At 32.9% G+C, this 27,312-nt stretch overlaps 2 protein-coding genes across 2 annotated transcripts in view; one reads left to right on the top strand and one right to left on the bottom strand.

Moving 5' to 3' along the window:
• Positions 1 to 27,312, bottom strand: part of LOC107422148 (putative lipid-transfer protein DIR1) — a 324,822-nt gene that overhangs the window by 79,054 nt on the left and 218,456 nt on the right. The window lies entirely within an intron of this gene.
• LOC107422152 (probable xyloglucan galactosyltransferase GT14) lies at positions 24,178 to 25,697 on the top strand. Its single transcript, XM_016031560.3, has one exon. The coding sequence runs from the start codon at positions 24,178 to 24,180 to the stop codon at positions 25,690 to 25,692; it is 1,515 nt and encodes a 504-aa protein (XP_015887046.3). The 3' UTR covers positions 25,693 to 25,697.

Raw genomic sequence — 27,312 nt, 5'->3', positions numbered from 1 at the left:
CTAATATAATAAAATAAAGTATATCCATAAATATAGGTCATTGTGTATAACTTACAAGTTTTGTCCTTTATTCTAACAGGATTGTGATTTAGGTGGCTCTTGTAACGGGATTGTAATTTGAGCGGGGGATGGAACACCATGGTTAACTGTTACCATGTGGATGTAATTATGGAGTGATCTCTTTTTTCGAAAAAAAATAAATAAAAAAATAAAAATTTTGGTGGCTTTTGTAACTGGAATGTGATTTGTGTGGGGGATGGACCACCATGGTTGCCTGTTACCGTGTGGACGTAATTACAGATTGATCTCTTTTTTCGAAATAAATAAATAAATTTTTTTAAAAAAATGATATCGATATACTTACTTTGTGGTAATAAATGATATGATATTTTTAAAAGACTTGCAAGTCAACAAAGTTATATTAAAGCATACATATCTACTAAGTTTATATTTATTCACCCAAAAAAACTAAAATTTATATTATATCCTATATCTTATTTTGAAAGCCATATTGATTTGAATATTAAAAATAAAATAAATATGATACTAAAGATTTCATTTTAAAGAAATTTAATTAAATGTTTGTTTTTAAAAGTTTACTTTTTTAATAATAGAATTTTAATAATTAAAAACCAACATATAAAATCAAATGAATTGATTAACTTGGATTCTATTTATTGTTCGCATAATCATGGGAACAATCATGTTTGGCATGATAAATAAACTAGAAGATAGTTCTATGAATTTTTTAAAATTATCTTCCGTTTTATTTTTAAAGACATAATAATGTGGACAATAAAATGGAATCCATGTATATATATCCATTTAGTGTTACATGTTAATTTTCTTAGAAAACAATTGAAAAATCAATAAGAAAATAGTTATTTGATTTTTTGAAAATTATTTCCTGATTTATTCATAGAATGATAATGGATAATAAAAATGGAATGCATACTAATTTATATATTTGGTTTTACTTGTTAATTTTTTTTGTTTTAAAAAACAATTCAATAAATTCTTAAAAATCAACGTTTAAAATTTTATAAAATCATGTAAATTCCATTTGAATATATACACAGCAATATATTTTCTAGATTAAGTTGGAAGATAGTTTTCAATATAACATATATATTCCCCTCAAATGACGACCATTAATTAGCAGAATATGTGTTTTAAGCTCTGTAAACAACAATTGGAGGCAATGATCGGGATTTAAAGCTAATTTTATATCTAAAAACTATTTTTTGGTATAAACTTTAATCTATAAAAATAAAATTTTCACTGTTTTTGTTGAAAATCGTGCTAGGTATGAATCTAATTGGTTGTTGAGGACACGATCCACGATCAAGTAGTAAGATTGTTTTATCTTGATCTACCATCCGATCCGGTTTTTGCGGTGGTCGCATTTTTATTTTTATTTTTTGGATCACATGGCAATATCTCTAATTTTAATAAAGTGACACATTTTTCTAAACGAAATAATAATAATAATAAATACATGTACGTTGTTTCTTTCCTAAACAAAAAATAATACAGAAACAAAAATCAATGTTGACTTACAATACTTTGTAAAACATTGTTATCAAAAGATAGGGACAGTATATTGACATATTGTGTATGTAGTGGCAGATCTAGAAAAAATGTTAAGTGGGAACACTGTTATATAATGTTAGAGATACAAAACTATATATATGTATATAAATATATAGTTCGTCTATGGTATGAACGGTTCTCATGCGGACTACAGTATTGGTGACGGTTTTTTATATTATTAATGATGATTTTCTAAAAAACCGTCGTTAATACTATGAAAAACCGTCACTAATACTGCGGTCCTCATACGGACCGTCCTCACCATAAAATTTCTATATAAATATATATATATATATATATATATATATATATATGCAACACATTTTCTTATATTATAGATAATTAATTAGAACAGGCACAAAGTTCTTCCAAAAAACAAAAAAAGATAAAGAAAAAAAAAATAGAGCAGTAGCAAAACCCAGCAAGTAGAGTGAAGATATTTTTAATTTTTCTATAAAATTGGAAAAATATGATTTTTATATTCACAATAACTTAAGTATAAATTATTTTAAAAAAACACTCTTTGACACAAAAGAAATAAATAAATTATATATTGGTTTAGTCAGGAATTAATCAACCATAATAAATTAAAATTAGAAAAAAATATTAAATGTATTGTTGTTTAAATTATATTTTTTCTTTTGTTATTAGCTAATTCTAATGGGAGAAGTGGTCGATAAACCAAGTGTGTATATATATATATATATATATATATATATAAGTGGAAGAAAAAGGTATTAAAGTCAAGAAAAGAAATGAAAAAGAAATAAAAATTCAAAATTTGGACGACAGTAGTCAAGTGATAGTGTGAGACCAAAAAAACAACAAAAAAGGAAGCACAATTTCCGATTTCTATTCTAAGAATATCAAAAATCAAATAAGAATATTATAATATTACAAAAAAATATTAAAATATTATCAAAGACCGAAGATTTTTTTTTTTTTTGATAAAGATCAAAGACCGAAAAATTGAGAAGGGCATGGGCCCGCGAGCCCCACGTCGGTCCGCCTTTGTGTGTATGGATATAATTGTATAATATTGTGTGGATGTTCACATTTATGTATGCTCGCTCAAGTTAAAAAGTAAAAATAAGAATAAAAAGACTAGACCGCATAACATCGTAAAAAGAAGTTTGGTTTTGAAGAAAATTTAAAATTTTGATGTTCGGAATATTAAAAATTTAAAATATAAAAATTTTAGTAAAAATATTAAAAATTATTGAATACTGATAAAAATTTATAAAAAATAATATAAATTGATAAAAATTTATTTAAAATTTAAAATTAATTAATTTAATTAATTAATTATCAAATTGACTATTAAAATTATAAAAATATCAAATGAATATTATAATTTTCTTAATCAATTTATTTGTAACAAGTATTAATAGTCAAAAATAAATTACTATTAATAAAAAAATAAAAAAATACATATATAATAAAATTATTTATTAATTATAATATATAAAACAATTATTACCATTATATAATATTTTATAAATGTTATTTTAATAATATCAAAAACTTCTAAGATAGTTAAGAATTATTTCTATAATCCTCATTCTCATTTAAATGTGAAATGTTAGTTTCTTGATAATTTTGCACATAATTATTAAACACTATCGATACTGAAAATTTTGAATCTTAGTTTGCATAAAAAATATTTCCTACATATCTTTCAAGTTTTGTCTATATTTTAATTTTTATGTACTTTATAATAATTATATAAATATTAAATTTATTGTTAAAAAAATAGTAATAGGTAGGTAAACTTATAATTTGTGATACTAACTTTTTCTAAAAATATGATAAGTAGACTTCTCTAATAAAATTTTGGATATTGTTTGTTAAACGTAAATTTTTTATTTTTATTTGCCTAATTATTGGAAGACAATTAAGAGATAAAAAAAAAAACTATTAATATTATTAATTTAGCAAAAACTTATACTAGATATCAATAATATTTATAAAAAATTTGATAAAAAAAAAATCATAGATATTTCCAAAATTTTCGACGAATATTTAAAGGAAATTAAAGATCTTTTAACTAGATGATGAAGGATTTGATATAGATATTATGATGAAAATTTCCATGTAAATTATGAAAAAATATCGAAAATTTCAGTGCATATTATAGAAATTATACATGTTTCCACTTAGGAGCTAAATTTCCTTTCGATTAGTATGAAAAATGAAATTTTCGCAAAAATTCCATGGAAAGTTTCAATGTTTTAAACTATGGCACAAATTGCTTTGACATAATACAAGAAAGAAAAAAAAAAATCAGCAATGGATTTTTTTTTTCTGATAAATTAGAGAGGGAGATAGTATCGGCCTTTGAATTCATAGTTTGATGGTTATAATCAATGGTTATTACTAATTGAAATTTTTATAAAAATTTCATAGAAATTATAGATTTTTCAACTTGATTATGAAGGATTTGATATGGATATTATGATGGAAATTTCTATGGAAATTATGAAAAAATATTGAAAATTTCGATGCATATTATAGAAATTATACATGTTTCCACTTCGAAGCTAAATTTCCTTTCGATGAGTTTGAAAAATGAAAATTTTGCAAAAATTCCATGGAAATTTCAATGTTTTAAACTATGGCACAAATTGCTTTGACATAATACAAGAAAGGGGAAAAAAAAAAAAACAATCAGCAGTGGATTTTTTTTTTTTTTGATAAATTAGAGGGGGAGATAGTATTAGCCTTTGAATTCATAGTTTGATGGTTATAATCAATGGTTATTACCAACTGAATTATCTAAAAGAGACATTAATTAGAATTGGATTTTGGAAATATAATTTTATTACCTTCATTTATCTAGACTATATAAACTTTATTATTATGCTCCTACCTTAAAGGGCTAGTTCAATATTGTTGTAGGTTTAGCTATGCTAAATAAAAAATTAGTCAAGTGTTTGATAAACTATATTTATAAAAAAAGCTGTGAAAAACAAAAGTTACATGTAAGTATTTTGTAATCTCAAATGTAAACTTACTGTAATATGTTTTAAAGTTAAATTAAATTTATATAGGACTATGCATGTTTAAACATTATTAGATTTTATTTTTTTAAATGCTTAAAGATATTTCTAATCTTTTATCAATTGGCAATGTGTTGGAATATCAAAAAATCATTTAAATTGTAGTGTAGTGTGAATAGAACCATCCATTTTAATTAGAGATTTGACACCAGTGCCGTCTTTATCAAATTAACATCAATATTACCATGAAATTTGTAAACAATGGCAATACCAATCTAAGACTTTTGTACAGTGACATTTTAATAACTATTAAATTATGCTAAGCAATGCAAAAATTTTCATTCTTATTGTACCCTTTATGTAACAAGCACAAACACTTTTTAACAATTAAAAAGTCACAGGTTGAAGGTTTTGGAGCAATGCCGCACCATTTATAAACTTTAGGTAGTATTTATGCTAATTTGATACTAAAGAGAATGAAGTGCAAAAATATTGAAATTACATGGGACGTTGATGCTAAAAACCCTTTTAATTATTCACTGTATATTTATTGCATTCTCTTTTATTCAAAGTAATATTTTTTTTCAATGAAAATATTATTATTTTTTTTCACTATTCAATATTATCATCTATATGTACAACTATATCATGCCCATATTAATATAAATAATTGAAAGTCTTCTCATTCATTTTTAAGTTTATATGGTTTTGGATCTAGCAAGTTACATAGTTTACTTTATGATATATGATATTAATGTGAAACAATATTAAATGATGGCAAAAAAGTAAAGCATAAAATGTTCAATTTTGTTTTTTAAGAAATCCAGTTGGATTTATACACCATGCAGAAAATTAATTGGTTACCATTAAAAGTTCAAGATTAATTGCATTTTAATACCCTATATTTTGGTCAAATTGTACATTGGATCATCAAATTTAAAACATTCCATATTAGACCCCTAATTTACAATTTATTTTTTCATTAATTAATTAATCAATTTTTGTCTTGTACTTTGTCTAAATTGAGAGAAGTAGTTAATTTTCTCAATTTTCAAACTTTTTGTTAATCAATTTAAGTATTGAATGATGTGAAATACATTGTAAATTGAGGACCTCAATGTGAAATCTAGCCAAATTATAAGGTATTAAAATGCAATTAACTCAAATATTCATTTGGTATGACATTTAACTCAAATGATATTAAGGTAGTTATGTACTGTCATATTGATATAAATAATCTATTATGATATGGATATATATCGATTAATAGCCAGAAAATAATCTAATCAATTTTGTATCTTTTATCTTTCTTATCTTCTGTTATTCCTATGTAACTGATATACTTTGAAAGTGTATATATACTTCAAAGATATTTGAATAAATCTATTGAGTATTCTCAACCTCCGTGAGTATTTTTCCTTTAAGTTTTACATGGTATTAGAGCCCCAAACAACTAAAGTCATGTCAATTGTGCCCTGCAACACCACAATTCCACAAGTTATCGCGTTAGTTTAGCAAACTACAAGTTTCCCTCCAGACTTGAGTTAGATAATTACATCATTTGGGTCTATCAGATACAAATTGCAATCATTGGTAGTAACCTCGAAGGTTTCATCAATAGTGGCATCCAACCTCCAGTAAAAGCTATCCAAAGACTATAGACATTGTTGATGCAAGTTCTATTGGCATACAATTGATACCAAATTAAAAATATCAGTTATAGAGATGCCTAGTTCAAGCCCTATTAAGTTGGATCTGTACGGGTAAATTAATTCGATAGGAACACGTCGCAAGACACATAAGCAAAATTTGTCTAATAAGCAGCAACATCAGCGATAATATCCTAATAGCTCTAATACCTCGGTTAAGAAGGGGATGACACGAGTCAAAATTCTGATACATCTGAAATAAAAGGCAAGACATGATAATGCAGAATCCGATATAAAAACAGAACTACCTAAAACCTGAAAGAAGCACATAAACAAAACAATACATGAGTAAATATCGGGATTTCAGAACCCTAAAAGAAAGAACAATCCAATCAAGATGGGGCAAAATCTCGCAGAATCATTTCAAATAGAATTCAAACGGAGTTCAAATTGGGTCAACGAAACCCTCAAAATCCTCTTGAGAATATGCTTCAAATTTGTTCCAAAAAATATTAAAACCGTTATAAAGGTAACAATGGGACCTCGTTCAAGATATATACTAAACAAAAATACAATCAAGGACAATTATAGAGAGAATTGTGAATTCCTAATCTGACTTGAGTGTCGAAGTGCCTTTGGGTACCACACTGATGCCAAGGTAACTTTGCTATTCTATCCTTTGTTTGCAGTTCCATAGTGTACATTCCAGTTGCCAGGTTAGCATTTTTGCCTAGCTAGAAGCTGTCAAAATTTCAGCATCAAGAGTTTGGCATGCCAGATAAGGTAAGAAAATAGCAAACAAAAAGATCTATTGAGGATTTTGGCAATGGCTTCCCAAGATAATCCCACCTAAGGCGAACAAATTTTTGCTTTAGAGACCGAAGTGGAATCACTTCAATCAAAAGTCCAAGAAATGGAAACTATGTACAAGCAAACTCAGAAAGTGAACCAAGAGTTGATGCAACAACTACAACAATTACTTCCCCTTCCAGGAGTAAGGAGAGAAAAAGCACCAGGAGAACAACAGCGGGACATAAGCTAAGATAAGTCACATGAAGACAGGCTGTCTAAATCTCAGCCACTTCGTAATATCCCCAAAAAGAGTCGTAACGACAAGGAACGAAAAAGGAGACATGACTAGAATGAGGGGACATCAAAAATGAAGAAACCGACTCAGGAAAACAAAGAAGATTTGAGAGAAATAGTACAGGAAGAAGTCAAGAGATAGAAAGGTGTGGCCCAATTTGACCAACGATGGGTCTCAAATCTTATGCATACTCCATTTGTCAGATGGATAGCTGAGACAAATCTGCATCTCGATTCGTTCTCTCGAAGTTCGATCTTTATGATGGTACGTCTGATCCATCAGAACATTTGACACAATATCGTTATGCTGTGTTCCCACTCAGGTTACCCCATGATAAAAGAGAAGCCATAATGTGCAAAATTTTTGCTATAAGTCTCAAGAGAGCTGCGCTGACTTGGTTTGACAATCTTAAACCTGAATCAATTCATTCTTTTGAAGAACTCGTCAACCATTTCGGAGCACAATTTGCTTGGAGCATGAAGGTAAAAAAAGAAGCAAACCATCTTTTCACAATAACCCAGGAAATAATGAGTCCTTGAAGGCTTACACACAAAGATTCAACAAAGAAAAGGTCAGTATATTAGACTGTAATGAATCAATTGCGATAGAAGCTTTCAGGAAAGGCCTTTTGAGAGAGAATTGTTTGTATGAATCACTCACGAAAAGGATCCCCAAAATAATGATCAAAGCAATGTCTCGAATAGCAAAGTACATTAACCTGGAAGAAGATCGAAAAATGGAGAAAAGAGACAGGACTCGTAATCTTTAGAAAGAAGAACCCGTGATGGAGGTAAATTGGACTTTATCTCAATAGAAACCAACTTGACCCCCTCGACTCCAAATAAAGGCAACAAGGGTCGAAAGAAGAAGGCAAGACGCAAATAACGATCCTTTCATATACTACTCTCTAACAATCACTCCTGAATGACTGGTTGAACAATTAGAAGGGAAGAAGTACATGAAATGGCCAAAGAAAATGACAACAGATCTTCGACTCCGAGACACAGGAAAGTTATATGCTTTTCACAATGACTACGGTCATCTTACTGCAGAGTGCAGATAGCTGCAGTGGGAGATTGAAGCCCTAATTAAGAGAGGATACTTGAAAGAATTCATGTCAAAAGGAAAGAAGCTGGACACAAAGGATGAACAACCTCAGAAAAAATATGATAACATCATCAATACCATCCACGGCGGCTTTGCATGTGGAGGACCTTCCATGAAAGAAAGAAAGCAGCATATCAAGCTGGCAGAAATGGCATTGGTGAGCTCACCTAGCCAAAAAACTCCCAAACTGGAATCATCACCCTTGATCTTTTTCTCAAATCATGGCATGAAAGGTTTGCACATGCCACATGATGATGTGCTGATAATTAAAATAGACATGGCAAACAACTTGGTCTCCAAAATCTTAGTAGATGCAAGCAGTTCGATTGACATCATATTCTTATCAACAATAAATAAAATAAAGTGGAAAAATGACAATATAGAAAAACTCGATGCCATGAACTTAGTCGGATTCAATGGGGAGACGATTTAAGTTATGGGGAAAGTGACCGTGCCCATTCTCACTAAGGGAAAGACAGTGCTATAAAAAATGATAGTGGACTCATCCGGGAACTCCATTATCTGGAATGGCTAGCAAACATGGTGTTAGTAATGAAAAAGAATGGAAAGCCACGAGTCTGCATTGACTTTACCAACCTAAATAAGGCTTGTCCGAAAGACAGTTTCCCTTTCCCAATGATCGAAACCTTGGTAGATGCAACAGCTGGCCATGAGATGTTAAGTTTTTAGATGCTTATTCAGGGTATAACTAAATCAGAAGATCAGGAGAAAACTTCATTCGTGACAGACCGAGGAATTTACTATTATAAGGTAATGCCTTTTGACTTAAAAATGGGGGTGCAACTTATCAGAGACTGGTGAATAAGACATTCAAAGATCAAATTGGAAAAACGATGGAGTTGTACATAAATGATATGCTTACGAAGTCAGCCAAAGCTGAAGATCATTTAGATCACTTGAGGCAAACCTTAGATGTATTAGAAAAATATAGGATGAAGTTAAAGGAATGTTTCGGGTTTCAAGTGCACCTTCAGAGTCCCAGGAGGAATGTTTCTTGGTCATATTGTTATCCAAAGAGGGATCGAAGGAAATTCAAAACAATTAAAGTTTTGATTGACACACCCTCACCTAGGACCAAAAAAGAATGATGAAACTAAACGGTAGAATCGCAGCTCTAAGCCGATTCATATCAAGGTCCTCAGACAGAAGTTATAAATTTTTCAATGTCTTGAAAGTGTGTAAAGATTTTGTTTGAACCGACGAATGTGAAGCAGTGTTTCAAGAATTGAAGGAATATCTAAGTTCACTTCACTTTTTGGTGAAGCCAAATCCCGGAGACGTGCTTCAGTTGTACCTTGCAGTATTGGACAAAGCAGTTAGTTCGGTATTAACAAAAATTGAAGGTAGAAAACAATATCCAATTTTCTACGTCAATAAAATTTTGTCAGATATTGAAACCTGATACACGAACATGTAGAAACTAGTACTAGCATTAGTAACGATGGTCTGAAAGATCAAGATGTACTTCCAGAGCAACAAAGTGGATGTTGTATCACCATACCCTATATGATCTCTGCTGCATAAACCCAATCTAGCAGGACGAATGGCAATGTCAATAGTGGAACTTGCAGATCATGAGATTGAGTATGTCCCAAAGTCATCTATTAAATCTCAAATATTAGCCGATTTTATAGCTGAATTTGCAGTATCCGAAGCAGAGTCATAATATAGGTCTGAGCAAAGAAACTCTGAGTTATGGAACCTGTTCGTAGATGGATTTTCAAATGAAACGGGGTTCAGGAGTAGAAATATTGCTGAAAATGCTAGCTGGAGAGCTTATTAAACATTCGCTCCATTTTGGATTTAAAGCCTCAAACAAAGAGGCAGAGTATGAGGCTTTAATTGCAGTATCGAATTTGGCTCACAAGTTTGGAGCACGAAGACTGAAGATACACAATGACTCGACACTGGTGGTAAACTAAGTAAATGAAAATTTTTTTGGCTACTAACCCCGTGATGGTAGCATACTTGCAAAAGGTGAAACAACTGATCGAAAAGTTCAAGGATATCGAGATAAAGCAACTACCCAGGGATGAAAATAATCATGCAGATGCTCTAGCGAATATAGCCTCCTCTATCAAAACCAATCATAAGAGAACCATCCTTATAGAGTATCTTTCAAACAAAAGTATTTTCGAGGAAGAAAATCTCTCGGTAACTGATCAGGTGGAAGAGAAAAGTTGGATGACGCCAATCTGTGTATATATTAACAGTGGTGTTCAACCATCAGATAAATCCGAAGCAAGGAAATTGAGAATGAGATCGGCCAGATACTGTATCCTCATAGGAGAACTTTATAGAAGATCCTACCTAGGGCTGCTACTGAAATGTGTGGGACCAGCAGCAGCATTAAAAGTTACGGTTGAAGTACATGAAGGCCATTATGGCAATCATTCTAGAGGAAGAGCACTGGCTAGAAAAATAAGGTTACACAGTTTCCACTAGCCAACCTTGGTGAAGGATTGCAGAAGGTACGTGAAGGAATGTGATAAATGCCAGAGGTTTGCTCTTTTACACCACGTACCAGTAAATGAACTCACACATGTGTCAAGTCCCTGGCCTTTCAACCAGTGGGGACTTGATATAATGGGTCCCTTTCCTATGGCTACGAGACAATGGAAATTCATCGTGGTAGCAACTAATTATTTCTTAAAATGGATCGAAGCGGAAGCCTACCCAAAGATCAAAGAATCTCATTTAATAAATTTTATAAGGAAGTTTATCATATGCAATTTCGGTCTACCGAGAGTGTTAATCTTTGACAATGGGTCCCAATTTATCAGCAAAGGGTTTAGAAATTTATCTTAGGAATGGAAGATAGAGCTCCGATACTCCTCACCAAGACATCCACAATGAAATAGCCTGGCAGAAGCATCAAACAAAAGTATATTAAATACTCTAAAAAAGCGATTGTAGGATTCGAAAGGATTATGAGCTAAAGAACTCCCAGGAGTCCTATGGGCTTATAGAACAACAGTCTGAACCCCAAAAAATCAAATCCCATTTTTCTCTCATCTATGGAACCGAAGCAGTCATTCCTGCCGAGATTTCATAAAGGAATTTGCATACAAGTGGGAACCTCGAACAACATAATGATTAGTTAATGAGTCAGGTGCTTGATGAAACTGAAGAAATGAGAGAGGCTGCTTCTATTAGACTTTCACAATATCAACATATAGTAGTGAAACATTATAATTCAGTAGTCAAACCTTGGATCTTTCGAGAAGGGGACTTAGTCCTCAGAAAAGTTTTTTATGGGAGTGAAGAGCCTAATGTTGGGAAGTTAGGGGTGAACTGGGAAGGACCCTACAAAATTACCTTGGTTGTTCGGCCAAGAACATATAGAATTCAAAGTCTCAAAGGTAAAGTTATCCCAAGGAATTGGCAATTAGATAATTTGAGAATTTATCATTCAACACCATTCTTCTTAAATTGAAAGGCTACAAAATGTAATCAATGTATTTACAGTCTTTGAAAGTAATAAAATTGCAACAGAATTTATTCGGACACAACAAAAGTAAAGAAAAACAAAATAAAAAAAAAAATGGCAACAAACTAGCCATGGCGTTAGGTCGATTACAAATAACTTGACAAATGCACATCGGACGAACTATAATTTGATTATGTCGAAGGGAAATGATAAGAAATCATGCTCGGTCTAGTATTCAACCCAAAAGGTTTAGCCGGACATAAATGAGCAACAAAGGAGCTATATCCAATATCCCACAGAAAGGATGAGTAACCAAATCAAAACGCTACAAAATGTTATAACATTATGTAAATCACTTTCCAAATTTGAGCACATAAAATCGATGAGTTTAACAAAGCTTAGTAAATGGAAAATGAACAATTCCCTTCGAGTAAGTCAATTTTCTGACTTAAAGAGAAAATCAAAGATCAACATAATGCAAACAACATCAGAACAAAGTCATGTACGACGAAAGTGAAATTTTATTCAATTTACAAATGAAATTACAAGACTACATCGGATGACATAATTACAATAGCGAATTTAAGTGCTTATTAAAAGCTACAAAGTCTGTAGTGTAAAACAAGTTCCACACAGAAGGGCTACAAGTGGCAGAAATTTTGATGCCATACAATTTCACTAGCTGCCCAATGGTAATTGTGAAGATCAAAAGACAAAGTTCCTCATCCCAAAGTGGATGATTAAATCCATTCATTGGTTGGATCCTTTCTCTTCGAGAATCCTAAGCACGTAGAACCTCGGAGCCTTCTCCAAAAGATGCTCATGAAACTCAAAGAAGAACCATCTGAAACTGAAGAATTGATATTCAACAGAACACTGCGACGATATTTTTATTATCCAATCAAGCTTTGGAAGGAAAAATAATAATGTAGATCAAAATATTTGGTTATCGTTTTATTACCCAAATAAACGCAAGAGCAAAAAGTGGAACTTTCTAAGTTCTATTGCATTTTGCCAAATCAAAAGCTTGATTGAATAATAAAATGAAAACCAACCTTTCATATGAATTCTGTACAACAGCGTTATGGCAACAAGGTTTATATATATACATATATATATATATATATATATAAATCCGAGGATAACAAGCAACGTTTATCCATAAGCGATAAAGGAGAGCAATAAAATCAAGTATATCTACAAACATAAAAGTTTATCCATAAGCAAGAGTAACAAAATTATGTTTATCCGCAAACATAATTTGATGTTTATCCATAAGCAAGAGTAACAAAATTATGTTTATCCGCAAACATAATTTGATGTGTTAACAAAATTTATCCAAAAAAAAAAAAAGAATATCATTTATCAAGATTAGGATTTTCAGCAACAGCATCAGGAAGCTCATCTTCACCAGTAGTGTCGAGGGACTTTAGACCTACAGAGTTAGGAGGAACAGAGCTGCGGGGCATGGTATCCGAGCTCGAATCAACAAAAACCTCGAATCTTCCTTCGATAACATTGCCTGAGATCCGACCCGAGACTTCATCCTCATCTTTGATGTCCGAGAGTTTGAAAACAGCATCACTCGACAAAGAGGCGGCAGGAGATACGATAAGTGGATTATCAATCACATACTTCTTCTTGCACTCATTCCAGCCGCGACGATACCCTTTATCTAAACAATTGGCTTTGATAATACTCACAACGACCATGGACCTCTTTAAATCTTTAGAAAGCTTTAAGACCTCCGCAGTTCTTTCTTCAAGAGCTTTAGTGGCATTTTCAGCTGTTACTGTCTTCTTTATCAGATATCGCTTTGTAACCTCAAGCTAAGATATTAATTTGTACCTCTCCTCCTCCATCCTAGCAAGTTTTTCCCTAAATGCGAGCAACGAAGTCTCGGCATCCCGGTTCTTCCGAGTTAAAGAAGTATTTAAGATAGTTAACCTTTTCACATTATCTTCCAAGGGCTTAACCCTTTCAGCAGCTACAATACATTTCTGAGCCATCAAATGCATGTGAGTAGCAGCTTGCTTCATGAGAGACAAAGTGGGATAAGATACCATCTTTTGCTCATCCTCAAAAGGAAGCATGGCCATGCTAAAACTAAGCAAATCTTGTTCTGAGTTACGAATCGAGAAATATTCAAGAAAAGTAACCACCACCTCTTTTCCATTAGATGATTCTGACTAAAAGATCCTTCAGATGTCGCATACACCCTCGGATCTCATCTTCTTTGAAGATTGACTTCTCTACCCTTGGTTTATAAAAGAACCGACCAAAATTGTAGAGCTAACAGGAGGGTTAGATATGATGACCTGAGCTCCATCAATAGTTTGTAAAGCCAAGGGAACAATCTGGCATTTCTCACATGCAACCTTTTCGGTATGGGTTTCAAGGCCTTCTTTTCTCTTCCAGGCCTTGGCTTTATTGGCTTCCCTAATCTTTTGAAGCTCAATGGGTCAATGTCATCGAAAATTCTCTCATTTGCCATATTAAGACCAGCTTTTTCGAAGTTCTCGGAAGTAAGAATCTTAGACAAAGAAAAAACTTCTACGGATGCAAGTTGAATTGAAGCTGCAATTTGATCCTCGGAATACTCCGGAAGCGCGTTCAAGCTAGGGTCTGCAAATAGTAATGTATACAATCAGAAACCAAAAGAGGGAAACTTGCACATCAAAGTGTAAAATGGCAGAGACGTTCACCAAAAAATAAATTCTAGTCTGTTCTAACTGGCTTCGAATCCGGGACTTCACAATCCCATTCACTCGAAACAAAGAAATATTTTCTCTTCCAATATTTTTCACCAGAAGAAGTATCGGTGAATAATTTTTTGTTTCGGCGGTCATGCAAAATATATCAGTAATAGTTCCAAAAATGCTCTTTTACTTCATACCAAAATAGAAGATTATTTGCTTGCAAGTTAATGTTGTGAAGGTTAATCAGAATTTGGGTGGCTAGGAGAATATTCCACGTGTTAGGCATCAACTGGCTAGGAGAAAAATTGAAGTAGGAAAGGAACTCGGGGATAAAAAGAGGAAGAGGAAGAGGAAGACAAAGACCTAAGTCAAAAAAGTATTCATATAGGCATACACAACCAAGATGACACGAAGGCGCACGTTCTTCCTTTACGACAGGAGTTAACCTAACTGAATTGGGTATCCTATATATAGTTCAGATATTGCTTAATGCATCTACAGTTTTATAAACAGAAATAAAGCTATTTGGGTTGGCCTTCTTATTCTTGGCCGAAGGAACAAATTCCTCATCTTCCTTACCTTCCCTGATTTTGTCAGAAGGGTTTAGATCGTGAGTATGTTTCATCTTAGTTTCGGTCCAAGAAATGTATGAATCATCACTAGAAAAAGACATATCACTACTATTAACAAATGGATCCCTATGTTCACTAAAGGTTTCAACGTTGTCCCTTGGAGTCGACATCTTAAGCTAGTGAAGGAAAGCAGATGCACAACAAAAAAAAGAAAATCAAAATTAAAGATTATGGCTAGAAAACTAACCAGAAAGTTAGAAGGAGCACCAAATGCGAAAGCAACACGATGAAAAAGGGAGGTTAAAAGTCCAAAGACCCACGCCAAGTCTTCTTCGGTTTGCATAGTTTTTGGAAAGAAATAATAAATTTCTGACTGGGCTTCACACTCGTTAGGACTCCACTAGGCTCCACAAAATATTAACTTGCAAATTAGATAGAAAAATTTCTTCATAACCTTCATGAAAGCTTACGACCATCCACTATGTATCCAACAATTGGGATTGATAACATCATTCCAGAGAAGATTGAAAAGATGGAAAACTCAAAAGGCACCGATAAATGAAACGCTTATAGGATTACAACTCTTCCAAGTGATATAACTCCACACTGCCAAGAGTTCGCCGCGAAAAGGGAAGGGGGGGGGGGGGGGAGGCTATCTGTACGGGTAAATTAATTCGATAGGAACACATCACAAGACATGTTAGCAAAGTTTGTCTAATAAGCAGCAACATCAGCGATAATATCCTAATAGCTACAATACCTCAGTTAAGAACGGGACAACACAAGTCAAAAGTCTGATACATCTGAAATAATTAACCTCGGATATCTTAGTCAAGACAAGTTGTCCGAAGGCAAGACATGATAATGCAAGATCCGATATAAAAACAGAACTACCTAAAACCTGAAAGAACCATAGAAACAAACAATACATGAGTAAATATCAGGATTTCAGAATCTTAGAAGAAAGAACAATCCAATCAAGATGGGTCAAAATCTCGTAGAATCATTTCAAATTGAATTCAAAGGGAGTTCAAATCCGGTCAACAGAACCCTCAAAATCCTCCTGAGAATATGCTTCAAATTTGTTCAATAAAATATTAAAACCGTTATAAAGGTACCAATGGGACCTCCGTTCAAGATATATACTAAAAAAAAAAATTACAATCAAGGACAATTATGGAGAGAACTGTGAATTCGTAATTTGACTTGAGCGTCAGAGTGCCTTTGGCCAGTACCACACCGGTGCCAAGGTAACTTTGCTTTTATATTCTTTGTTTTGCGGTTCCATAGCGTACATTCTTGATACAAACCTAAGACAACCTGCTCCTAAACTTGTATTATATTAGCCAGGATCTAATTATGTTTAAGTTCTAATGGTCACCTTGTTCCCTAACCAACCTGTGATTAGAAACCTTGGTATATAATGAAAACGCCACAGTAGGTGATGGAAGGCCTATTGATAAGTCAAACTAAAACACTCATTCACTAATGGTGTTTTAGGTGTTCAAAAGAACAAAGAGAATTCAATCTGACAAATAATTTTCTGTATAAAATTCAACCTTGATTTCTCATTGAAAATAAGCCTTTAAATAGGCTTTGAATTGGCAAAGTAAAACCCTAAAAGGATTAGAAAATTTCGGCCAACATAGAATCCAATTAGGAAATTGCCTAATTTCACATCGTTTCCTAATCTAATTTGGATTAATTAATTCTCTTATTTTGAATTAGAAATTAATTAATTTACAATGAAAATAATAAAATAATAACTTTCATAAACTTATTTTCCAGCAAATAAATAAATAAAAACCCAAAAAGTCAAACGTAAATTAAGAAACGAGTTGACTAGTTTGACAACTAAGCTAACTTATTTATGATGTCCGAGCTAACTTATGTCTGCTTGATGTCCGAACTAAGTTATGTCTGATGTCCAAAGTCTGAAGTCGGATGTCAGATGTCCGATGTAAAATGTCCGGTGTATGATGTTCAAAGATAAATGTCTGATGTATGGGTGTCCGATGTAAAATGTCCGATGTCCGATGTATGATGTCTAATGATAGCTACCATGGTCCATATCAACCTCCACCACTTGGATGCTTAAAACAGTCCTTGTATCTTCAGGTATGGACAAGCCCTTTTGAGAATGAATTACTCCCTGGATAAAGGCAGCAAGGTTTTCCTTAAACCTCTTAGCTTGAGCCCAAGTGATCGGCCCGGTCTTCATTCGTATCGGATTAGCACCCCAGCAGGTTGTCGGTTGTGCGAGCTCGGGCGGATTCGCATCATTCCCCTCCTTTTGAAAAGGATTTTCCCTCAAATCAAAGTCATCACTTGCAGTAAAAGGAGACAAATCAGCAACATTGAATGTAGCACTAACATTATACTCATCCGGCAAATCAAGTTTGTAACCATTGTCATTTATCCGCTCCAAAACTTAAAAAGGTCTATCTCTTCTCGGCATCAATTTTGATTTCCGCTATTCGGGAAACCTCTCCTTTCTTAGGTGCAACCAAACCCAATCTCCAGTTCAAACACAACTTGTTTTCAGCCTTGATTAGCATTCCTTGCATATTGCTCGGTCCTCCTTTCAATATTTGCCTTAGTTTTTTTCATGAATCTGCTTCACAAAATCAGCTTTTTGTTTTCCATCTAAATTAGCACGTTCACTTAAAGGTAAAAATGTTATATCTAATGGAATCAAAGGATAAAAACCATAAACAATTTCAAAAAGCGTAAATTTAGTTGCTGAATGTAAAGACCTATTGTAAGCAAATTCAACATGTGGCAAACAATCCTCCTAAGTTTTTAAATTTCGACTAATTAATGCTCTCAACAATGCAAACAAAGTTCTATTCACTACTTCGGCTTGTCCATCAGTTTGTGGATGATAAGTAGTTGAAAATAAAAGCTTAGTACCTAACTTAGCCCATAAATTTTTCCAAAAATAACTTAAAAACTTAACATCCCTATCCGAAACAATAGTCCTAGGCATTTCATGTAACCTCACAATTTCTTTGAAAAATGAATTAGCAACATTTGATGCATTATCAGTTTTATTACATGCAATAAAATGTGCCATCTTAGAAAATATATCCACAACAACAAAAATTGAATCCTTACTTGTCTTTGACCTAGGCAAACCAAGAATAAAATCCATAGATAAATCTACCCAAGGATGTGAAGGAATCGACAAAGGTTGGTACAATCCGTGCAGCTTCAATGTGGACTTAGTCTTTTGGCATTTCAAGCATCTTTCATATATTTTCTCAACATCTCTCTTTATGTTAAGCCAATAAAAATATTCTTGTAGCAAGGATAAAGTTTTAAAAATACCAAAATGTCCCATTAAACCACCCCCATGGCCTTCCCGAACTAGTAACTCCCTAATGCTACAATTAGGTACACAAATTTTGTTTTTCTTAAACAAATACTCCTCAAATATGTAAAATTTATTAAATTCATGTTTCAAACAGGTCTTAAATATTTTACCAAAGTCACTATCATACTTATAAAATTCCTTTAATTGTTCAAAACCAAGTAATCTAGCATCTAAGGTAGAAAATAGAACATACCTTCGGGATAATGCATCGGCAACCACATTTTCCTTACCTTTTTTGTAGCGGATCACATATGGAAAATTCTCAATAAATTCAATCCACTTGGCATGCCTTTAGTTGAGCTTTCCTTGGCCTTTAATGTGCTTCAAAGATTCATGATCCATATGAATCAAAAATTCTTTTGGCATGTGATAATGCTGCCACATTTTCAAAGCCCTCACCAAAGCATACATCTCCTTGTCATATGTCGGGTAGTTTAGTGCAGCTCCATTTAATTTCTCACTAAAGTAGGCTATGGGCCTTCCTTATTGCATTAATACAGCTCCAATACCTACATCTGAAGCATCACATTCAATTTCAAAAGTCTTAGAAAAATCTGGTAAAACTAGTAAAGGTGCATTACATAATTTTTCTTTCAACAAATTAAAAGATTTTTCTGGTACTTCCCCCCATTTAAAGCCAACATTCTTCTTTACAACTTCATTCAAAGGTACTGCGAAACTTGCCAAACCATGAAAGCTCCTCACTTGGGTGATAGATGTTGGTGTCAGCCACTCTTTGATTGCTTGAACTTTAGATTGATCAACTTTGATTCCTGCAGCACTTACTACAAATCCTAGAAAAACAAGCTCATCTTTGCAAAAGTCGCACTTTTTCATGTTAGCAAACAACCTTTTTTCCTAAGGATATTTAAAACTTGTCTAAGATGGTCTACATGGTCATCCAAGTTTCGGCTATACACTAAAATATCATCAAAGTACATAACCACAAACTTACCAATAAATGGACACATAACATGATTCATAAGCCTCATAAAAGTACTAGGTGCATTAGTTAAACCAAAAGGCATGACTAACCATTCATACAGCCCATATTTAGTCTTAAATGCGGTCTTCCATTCATCACCTTCTTTCATCATAATTTAATGGTATACACTCCTAAGATCAATTTTAGTAAACATCCAAGCACCATTCAATTCAACAAGCATATCATCTAATCTAGGAATTGGATGTCTATATTTAATGGTGATATTATTTATAGCCCTACAATCAACACACATTCTCCAAGAACCATCTTTTTTAGGCACTAATAAAATAGGAACAGCATATGGACTCATACTCTCACGAATATAACATTTATCAAGGAACTCACTTACCTGTTTTTGTAGCTCCTTTGTTTCTTTGGGATTACTTCTATATGCAGGCCTATTAGGTATGGCAGCCCCTAGAACAAAGTCAATTTGATGTTCAATCTCTCTAATTGGTGGTAAGCCCTTTGGAATTTCATCCGAAAAAACATCTTCAAAATCTTGCAAAAGAGAAAGAATTGAACTTATCAATTCAAGTTCTTCAAGGTTAGCTTGATCATTAAAATAATTATCTTTATAAATCATGACCAGCAATGGTTTCTTACTCAAGATAGCTTTATTTACATCTCCAAAACTTAAATAAAATTTTTTATTCTTTCTTTCTTCCCTTTCTTTCCCTTTCTCTCTCTCGGCCACAACACTACCTTCCTCACTCTCGGCTTTTCTCTCACCCTTGGGTTTCTCATTTTTTTTCACTCCAATTTCGGCCTTCTCTTGGTTTTTCCATTTAAGTTGGGTTTTAAACACTTACCTGGTTGGTCTTTCATGGCTTGGACTCCTTGGATAGGTGTTGTTGCCGTGGGGGCCATGCTAGCTTTCTCCTTGAGTTGTTCAACCACCCTTCTTTGTTGTATTTGTATTTGATTTTTGTACACCTTTGTAAGAGTTAATGCCTCCAGCTTGACCTTCTTACCTTTAAATCTAAAAAAAATACTATTCTCTCTACCATAATGAATAGCATCTCTATCAAATTGCCAAGGCCTACCAAGTAAAATATGTCCCGCATGCATAGGCACAACATCACACAAAACCACATCCACATATTTATCAATGCTGAATTTTGATTTGGCTTGTTTTTTAACTTTCATCTCTCCACAATCATTAAGCCATTGTAATCTATATGGTTCTGGATGTTTAATAGTTGTTAAACCTAATTCATCTACCACAAGATTACTAATTACATTGGTACAACTTCCACTATCAATAATCATACTACCAATCTTCCATTGGATTTCACATCGGGTGTGGAAGATGTTCTCTCTTTGAATTTCATCTTCATCTTTGTATGCAGCCAGAATTCTCCTAGAAATCAAGCTTAATTCAACATGGGAAGCATTCAAAGTTTTGGCCTCACCTTCAAGCTCTTTCTCCTCCTCTTGCTCGGTTTCACACTCACTTTCTTCACTTTCTGACTTTAGCTCACCATTGCCTTTTAACACCATGATCCTTCTATTCGGGCATTGGCTAGCGATGTGTCCTCGTCTCTGGCACTTAAAACAAATAATTTCTCTTGATCTTGAAGGTTTAGGATCAGATTTTATCTTATTTTTATGTGCTTGGATAGATTCGGCTTTAAGCTCCTTTCTTGGTCAATTGGTGCTTTCTTCTCCCACCTTTGGCTTTGGCTTGCTTTCATAGTTTGGATTGTTTCTTCAGCCACTTGGATTTGATCTTCTGCTATTGGAAACTCCTCTAAACCGTGAGCCTACACCCATCCTCTTGAATTGATGCTCCAATTTAATAGCCACATGCAATATCTCCTCCAATTCTACATATTGTTGCAATTCTAGTTGGTTGGCTATCTCACGATTCAAACCACTAAGGAATCTTACCATGGTTACTTCTCTAGCCTCATTCATGTTTAACCTTATCGTAAGCATCTCCATCTCCTTGTAATAATCCTCCACAGACCTACTTCCTTGAGATAGGGATTGAAGCTTTTGATGCAACAACCTATGATAATATGATGGTACGAACCGCTTTCTCATATCTCCCTTCATTTGTCGCCATGTAGCCATCAAATCATCACCAACTCTCCTTTGGGTGTTTTGCTCATTGGTCCACCATTGGAGTGCATAATGACCAAACTCCATTGCTGCCAACTTCACCTTCTTGGCCTCCGAATAATTATGGCAATCAAAAATCATCTCCATTCTCTCCTCCCATTCCAAGTAAGCTTCTGGATCACTTTTTCCCATGAAATGTGGAATGGTTACGTAGATATTCCCTAGATCACCATCTTCATTCCTTACTGGTCTCCTATGGATTGGCCTTTCTTGAGATTCAAAAATTTCATCAAACCCCACATCCAAGTCATCTCCAAAGTTACTTCCCCCGAATTCCTCTCTTGGTCACCCTTAGCCTCCTCGACCTCGACCTCGACCTCAACCTCCATGAGCATCTAACCTTATATTTGGCACTCCTTGGGATGTTTCTAACCTGTCTATCTTTTGATTTAAATGGTAAAATTGAGTATTCATCCACTGTAGTTGCTCCAAGATAGCCCTCATGTCCGTTTGCTCACCACTCCCCGAACCTCGAGAACCGCCATGGAATCTTACGGACTATTCTTCATTAATTCTTAAAGGTCGATCTCCTTTTCTCAACCTTGAATCTGCAATTTTAGTATAAATAATAAAATAAGAACTCACCAAATTCACTCCCTCATGTGTTTTACTCAAACAAGGTCTCGACACTCGTGTTTTCACACTAGTTTCGATTTTTACCCTCTTTTACGCTCACACACTCTTGCCTTTTTCCATTCAATGAATTATCTCCAAGTTCTAATTAAAACACCCACTAAACAGTAATTAGATCACAAATATGTTCTAATTAAACTTATCAACAAAATAGTAGCAAAAAGTAAGCAATGCCAAATGAATTAACAAATCCTAGTTTTCGGCTTTTCTAGGAAAAATATAGAGAGTTGATGAAAAAGAGATATATTTTTTTCTTTTCTTTTCTTTTCTTCCTTTTTTTTTGGATAATAAGAGAATAATTTGTTAATAGAAGTGGGCAATAGATCCATATTCAACAAACTGGAAAACCATGGAGGGCCCTTCTCAAAGCCAATAAGAGTTGAAGATTTTTTTTTTTTTTTTTTATCAAGTAGTGGTGGGTGTTTGAATATGATATAAAAACTGAGGGTTTTTTACACATTAGATCATATTAATTGAAGGCTTAAATTATTTGTCAAAAAAATTTATCAACAAAACTTTAAATGGGAAATGTGTTAGACACAAAAAACTTGATACACATAATAAACCCACATCCTATGTGCTTAAGCTTTTGGGATTAGTGGCAATTCAACATGGTATCAGAGCTCAAAATCCTAGAAACCTAGGTTTGAATCCCACTTCCGTGACATTACCACTCATTTATTGTAAAGACCAAAAATGGCTTAGAAGTGAGGGGGAATGTTAGACACAAAGGATCCACCACTGATTTATTGGAAGGACCGTCACATTACCACTCATTTATTCTAGAAGTGAGGAGGAATGTTAGACACAAAGGATCCATCACCCATTTACTGTAAAGACCAAAAATGGCCTACTAGTGAGAGAGAATATTAGACACAAAAAGCGTGATATACATAATAAACCCACATCCTACTAGCTTAAGCTTTTAGGATCAGGAGACCAGTGGTAATCTAATAAGTTACGAAAAGAAATTCTTACTTTAATCTCTAATATTTTTACTTTTTCCTCTTATCAAGAACGTGTAATAGGATGTCTTCAATTGTTTCATAGAGCCAATAGGAGACCTAGATCAAATGGGAAAGATTTCCCTCCGTAGGAAGGATGATTCATTCGGATCAAGGCAGTGGATTGTCAATCCACCATGCGTGGGTTCAATTCCCGTCATTCGCCCATTTCTTCATATATATAGGTATCAATTCTATATATAAATTATAGAGTGTCGTGTCCCAATTCTATCCACATTGAACTCACGAGAAATTTGAAAGAAAATAGCAAGGTATCAATGAAAACGGAAAAGGAGGGATTCAAACCCTCGGTACGAAAAACTTGTAAGTAATACTTGTTTCATGATTATATCACTGTTACTATCAAGTTGCTTAATTATTTACAAAAAAACTAAAAATATACATTCATGACATTCTCATGCTTTTATAATTATAATTTATTATTAACTTTTGAATTGTTTTAAAAAATGAGATTTAAAAATATATCAATTGACTATATAAGTCCAGTAAAATACTAAAACCTTAGAAAACGAAATGAACATGTTTAAACTCTTATAAACCCAAATGAATATTTAAATTTTAACCTGTGAAGTAAATTCCCCAAAGGGCTGATAAAGGAAATTGGACGGTTTTCTATCAAATAGTCTTGACCTGTTAATTATGATATATATAAATATATAATGGCTTGCTTCTTCCTGAATTCTTATCTTTCTTCAAACAAATTATTAAACTCTCTTCTTTCAATCTCACAATTCATGGAAGACAATCTTACCTCTCTTTCTCTCCCCCCTCCCTCCCTATTCGCCCACCTTTTAAAGAGTTTTAGTTTCTTTTTTGTTATTAATTGAAACAAATTTTTTATGTCATTGTTTTATTGATGGAGACGGAAAAATCAATGGCCGTTGGAAAATTCCGCTACAAAATTCCATTCTGGCTTGTCTTACTCTCTCCCTTTCTTTTATGCCTCATCTCGTTTCAACTCTATTACTCAGCTAAAAGCAATGAAAATTTTACAGTCACCTTTTTAGTCCACAAGTTTGAACTTCCAAACTCTGTGGATCATAAGAAACCAATTTCTTTTCTTAGAAATTTTCTGGGCAAACAAGCAACACCAAATATCACTAGGAACAAGAGTACGGAAATCGATCATCATTTTGGTTCGTGCTTCGGTCAATACATTTATGTCCATGACCTTCCAAGCCAATTCAATGAGGATTTGCTCAAGAATTGCCATAATCTTGAAAAATGGAAAGACATGTGTGGCTATCTATCCAACAATGGATTCGGAACCAAGCTTGAGGATGAAAATTCCAAAAGGGTTTTGATGGAAAATGGTTGGTTTCTAACCCACCAATATTCCTCAGATGTCATTTTCCATGAGAGGATGAAGAGGTACAAATGTTTAACCAATGATTCATCCATGGCTTCAGCAATCTTTGTCCCTTTCTATGCTGGCCTAGATATTGGTCAACACCTATGGGGCTCCAACATATCAACAAGAGATTCATCTGCTCGAAAACTCGTCGATTGGCTGTCGGGAAAACCCGAATGGAAAACAATGTGGGGGAGAGACCATTTCTTCGTTGGAGGAAGAGTTGCATGGGATCTGAGGAGAAAAACAGATGAGGAAGCCGATTGGGGTTCCAAGCTCATGTTCTTGCCAGAATCAAGAAATATGACCCTTTTGACAATGGAAGCGAGCTTGTGGAACAATGATAAAGCCATCCCATTCCCCACTCATTTCCATCCTTCAGAGGAAAACCAGGTGCTTGTTTGGGAAAAGAGAATGAGAAAGAGAAAAAGAAAATACTTATTTTCTTTTGCAGGTGCACCAAGGCCTAAATCCGGGTTTTCAATCCGGAGTGAGCTGATCAAAGAGTGTGAATCTTCGTTGGAACTTTGCAAATTCATGCCATGTGGTGGATCCAATAGATGTGATGAGCCTGCCAATGTTATCGGATTGTATCAGGAATCAATTTTCTGCTTAGAACCAGTTGGTGATTCAGCTACAAGAAGGTCAACTTTTGATTCAATCTTGGCAGGTTGTATTCCAGTTTTTTTCCATCCAGGTACGGCTTATTCTCAATATTTGTGGCATTTACCAAAGAATTATCTCAAATACTCAGTATACATACCAGAAAATGATATAAGAAGGAAAAGGGTCAAAGTGAGCGAGAGATTGCTTGGAATTTCCAAAGATGAAGCTATGGCAATGAGAGAGGAGGTGATAAAGTTGATTCCAAGTGTAATATATGGAGATTGGAGGTCTAATATGGAGAGGACATTTGATGATGCATTTGATATTGCTGTTAAAGGATTGCTAGAAAGAGTTGAAAAAGTGAGGAAGATGATGAAAGAAGGTATGGATCTTAGTGAATATTATGCGGAAGAATACGATTGGAAATTTTGATTTTTTGCTTAGGAAAGAGTAATTAATCTTTCTCTTGTAATATTAATTGAATTAAAATGTTTTAGAACATTGGATTGATGAATTTTAATTTTTTAAATAAAATAAAAGAAAAAGATTTTTATTATTCTCAATTGTTGTACAAACATATTATTGACCATGTTTGAATATGTTGGCTTCTAGTTTTTAATTATCTCGGATTATGGATCTCGCTTTCTTTAAAATAAGGAAAGACTTACTGCTCAGAACATGAACAATACATGCTCTTTCAATGACCTTTTTATTTTTTCCCCAAATCCTTAGCTAATTTTAATCTATTAAATATGGATTAATTCGAGTGTCTTGGACGTTCATGAACAATATGCTAACTGTAAATAACAATGGTGTCTATATATTCATAATTAAATCTAGGTGAAACAAAGAATTATCTTTTTTTCCAAATGGCAAATTCTCATCTACTTCATGATGTTTGATAAAAATATATTTAGATTTTCAAAATTTGAAAATCATCATTTATCTTACAAGTTTGGAAAACTCCATTCATATTCGGTATATAGAATGGTTATTTCGAAGAAAATAGGAATGTTTATTCATATGAATTAAAAAAGAGAAAAGGAATAGATATTTTTATTTTTATTAATATGTTTGTTTATATTATCTTGAATTAGGTTGAATGTTTAATCTTTGTAAAAAAAAAATTTCTTTTCAAAAATATCAAATTTGATAAAAATTAATTAAAAATCATAATTTATAGTTATTTATATATTTTTGGTTTAGAACAATCAATTTTAATTTGAATATATTTTAAATAGGTAAGTATAACGAATAGCAATTCTTAAATTTTTTTTAAAGGAATAGCTATTTTTTTGAAATGGAGGAATAAATATTCAAATGAATAGATATTTTTTAAAATTTAAAATCTATCATATATATTCCACATACCAAACATGCTTGTTGATTTTTGACTAAATTGACTTGTGATATGTTTAGTTAACCCTTCCCAAAATAAATATTTATCATTCTACCATTTTCGCTATAATAATGTACACTTTAAAAAGTACTATTTACTAGTTATTGCAATTTTTTTGGGTCAAATCGTACACATAAAATGCTATAAATTGACATTTGTTTTTAGGAAAAATATCATTTGAAGATGCATTTGATAAAGCTGTTAAAGTTTTGCTAGAGTGGTGAAAGTAAGGAAAAAGGTGAGGATCTTAATTAGTGAATATTTTTTGCAGAAGAATATGGTTTGGAAATTATGATTTTGCTTAGAAAGGAGTAATTAATATCTCTTGCAATATTAAAAAATATAATTGGGCAAAATGGTTTTTGATTTTACGAATTGAAAAACAATAAAAAATTTGTTCGCTATTTTAAAAGTACCAAATATGGAAAAATTGAAACATTTTCTAAAATATGGATAAATTTAAGAAACAACCCAAACACATTTTACATGTATCTCTAAAATTTAATTTATTTATAGATATTAAAGGAAATTAATAATAATTATCATTTTAAATTAAAAATATTTATTTTATATAAATATGTACCAATTTTAATACATATCATGTACAACTGTGGATAATATTTATCATTTTAAAGAATAAAGATTAGTTTCCA

The sequence above is a fragment of the Ziziphus jujuba genome, chromosome 3 (assembly GCF_031755915.1).
Source record: "Ziziphus jujuba cultivar Dongzao chromosome 3, ASM3175591v1".
Lineage (NCBI taxonomy): Eukaryota > Viridiplantae > Streptophyta > Magnoliopsida > Rosales > Rhamnaceae > Ziziphus > Ziziphus jujuba.
This window is presented reverse-complemented; position numbering and strand designations above follow the sequence as displayed.

What these genes read in the sequence shown, in the direction of transcription:
- LOC107422152 (XM_016031560.3), top strand. Translation starts at nt 24,178, where the DNA reads ATGGCCGTTGGAAAATTCCGCTACAAAATTCCATTCTGGCTTGTCTTA.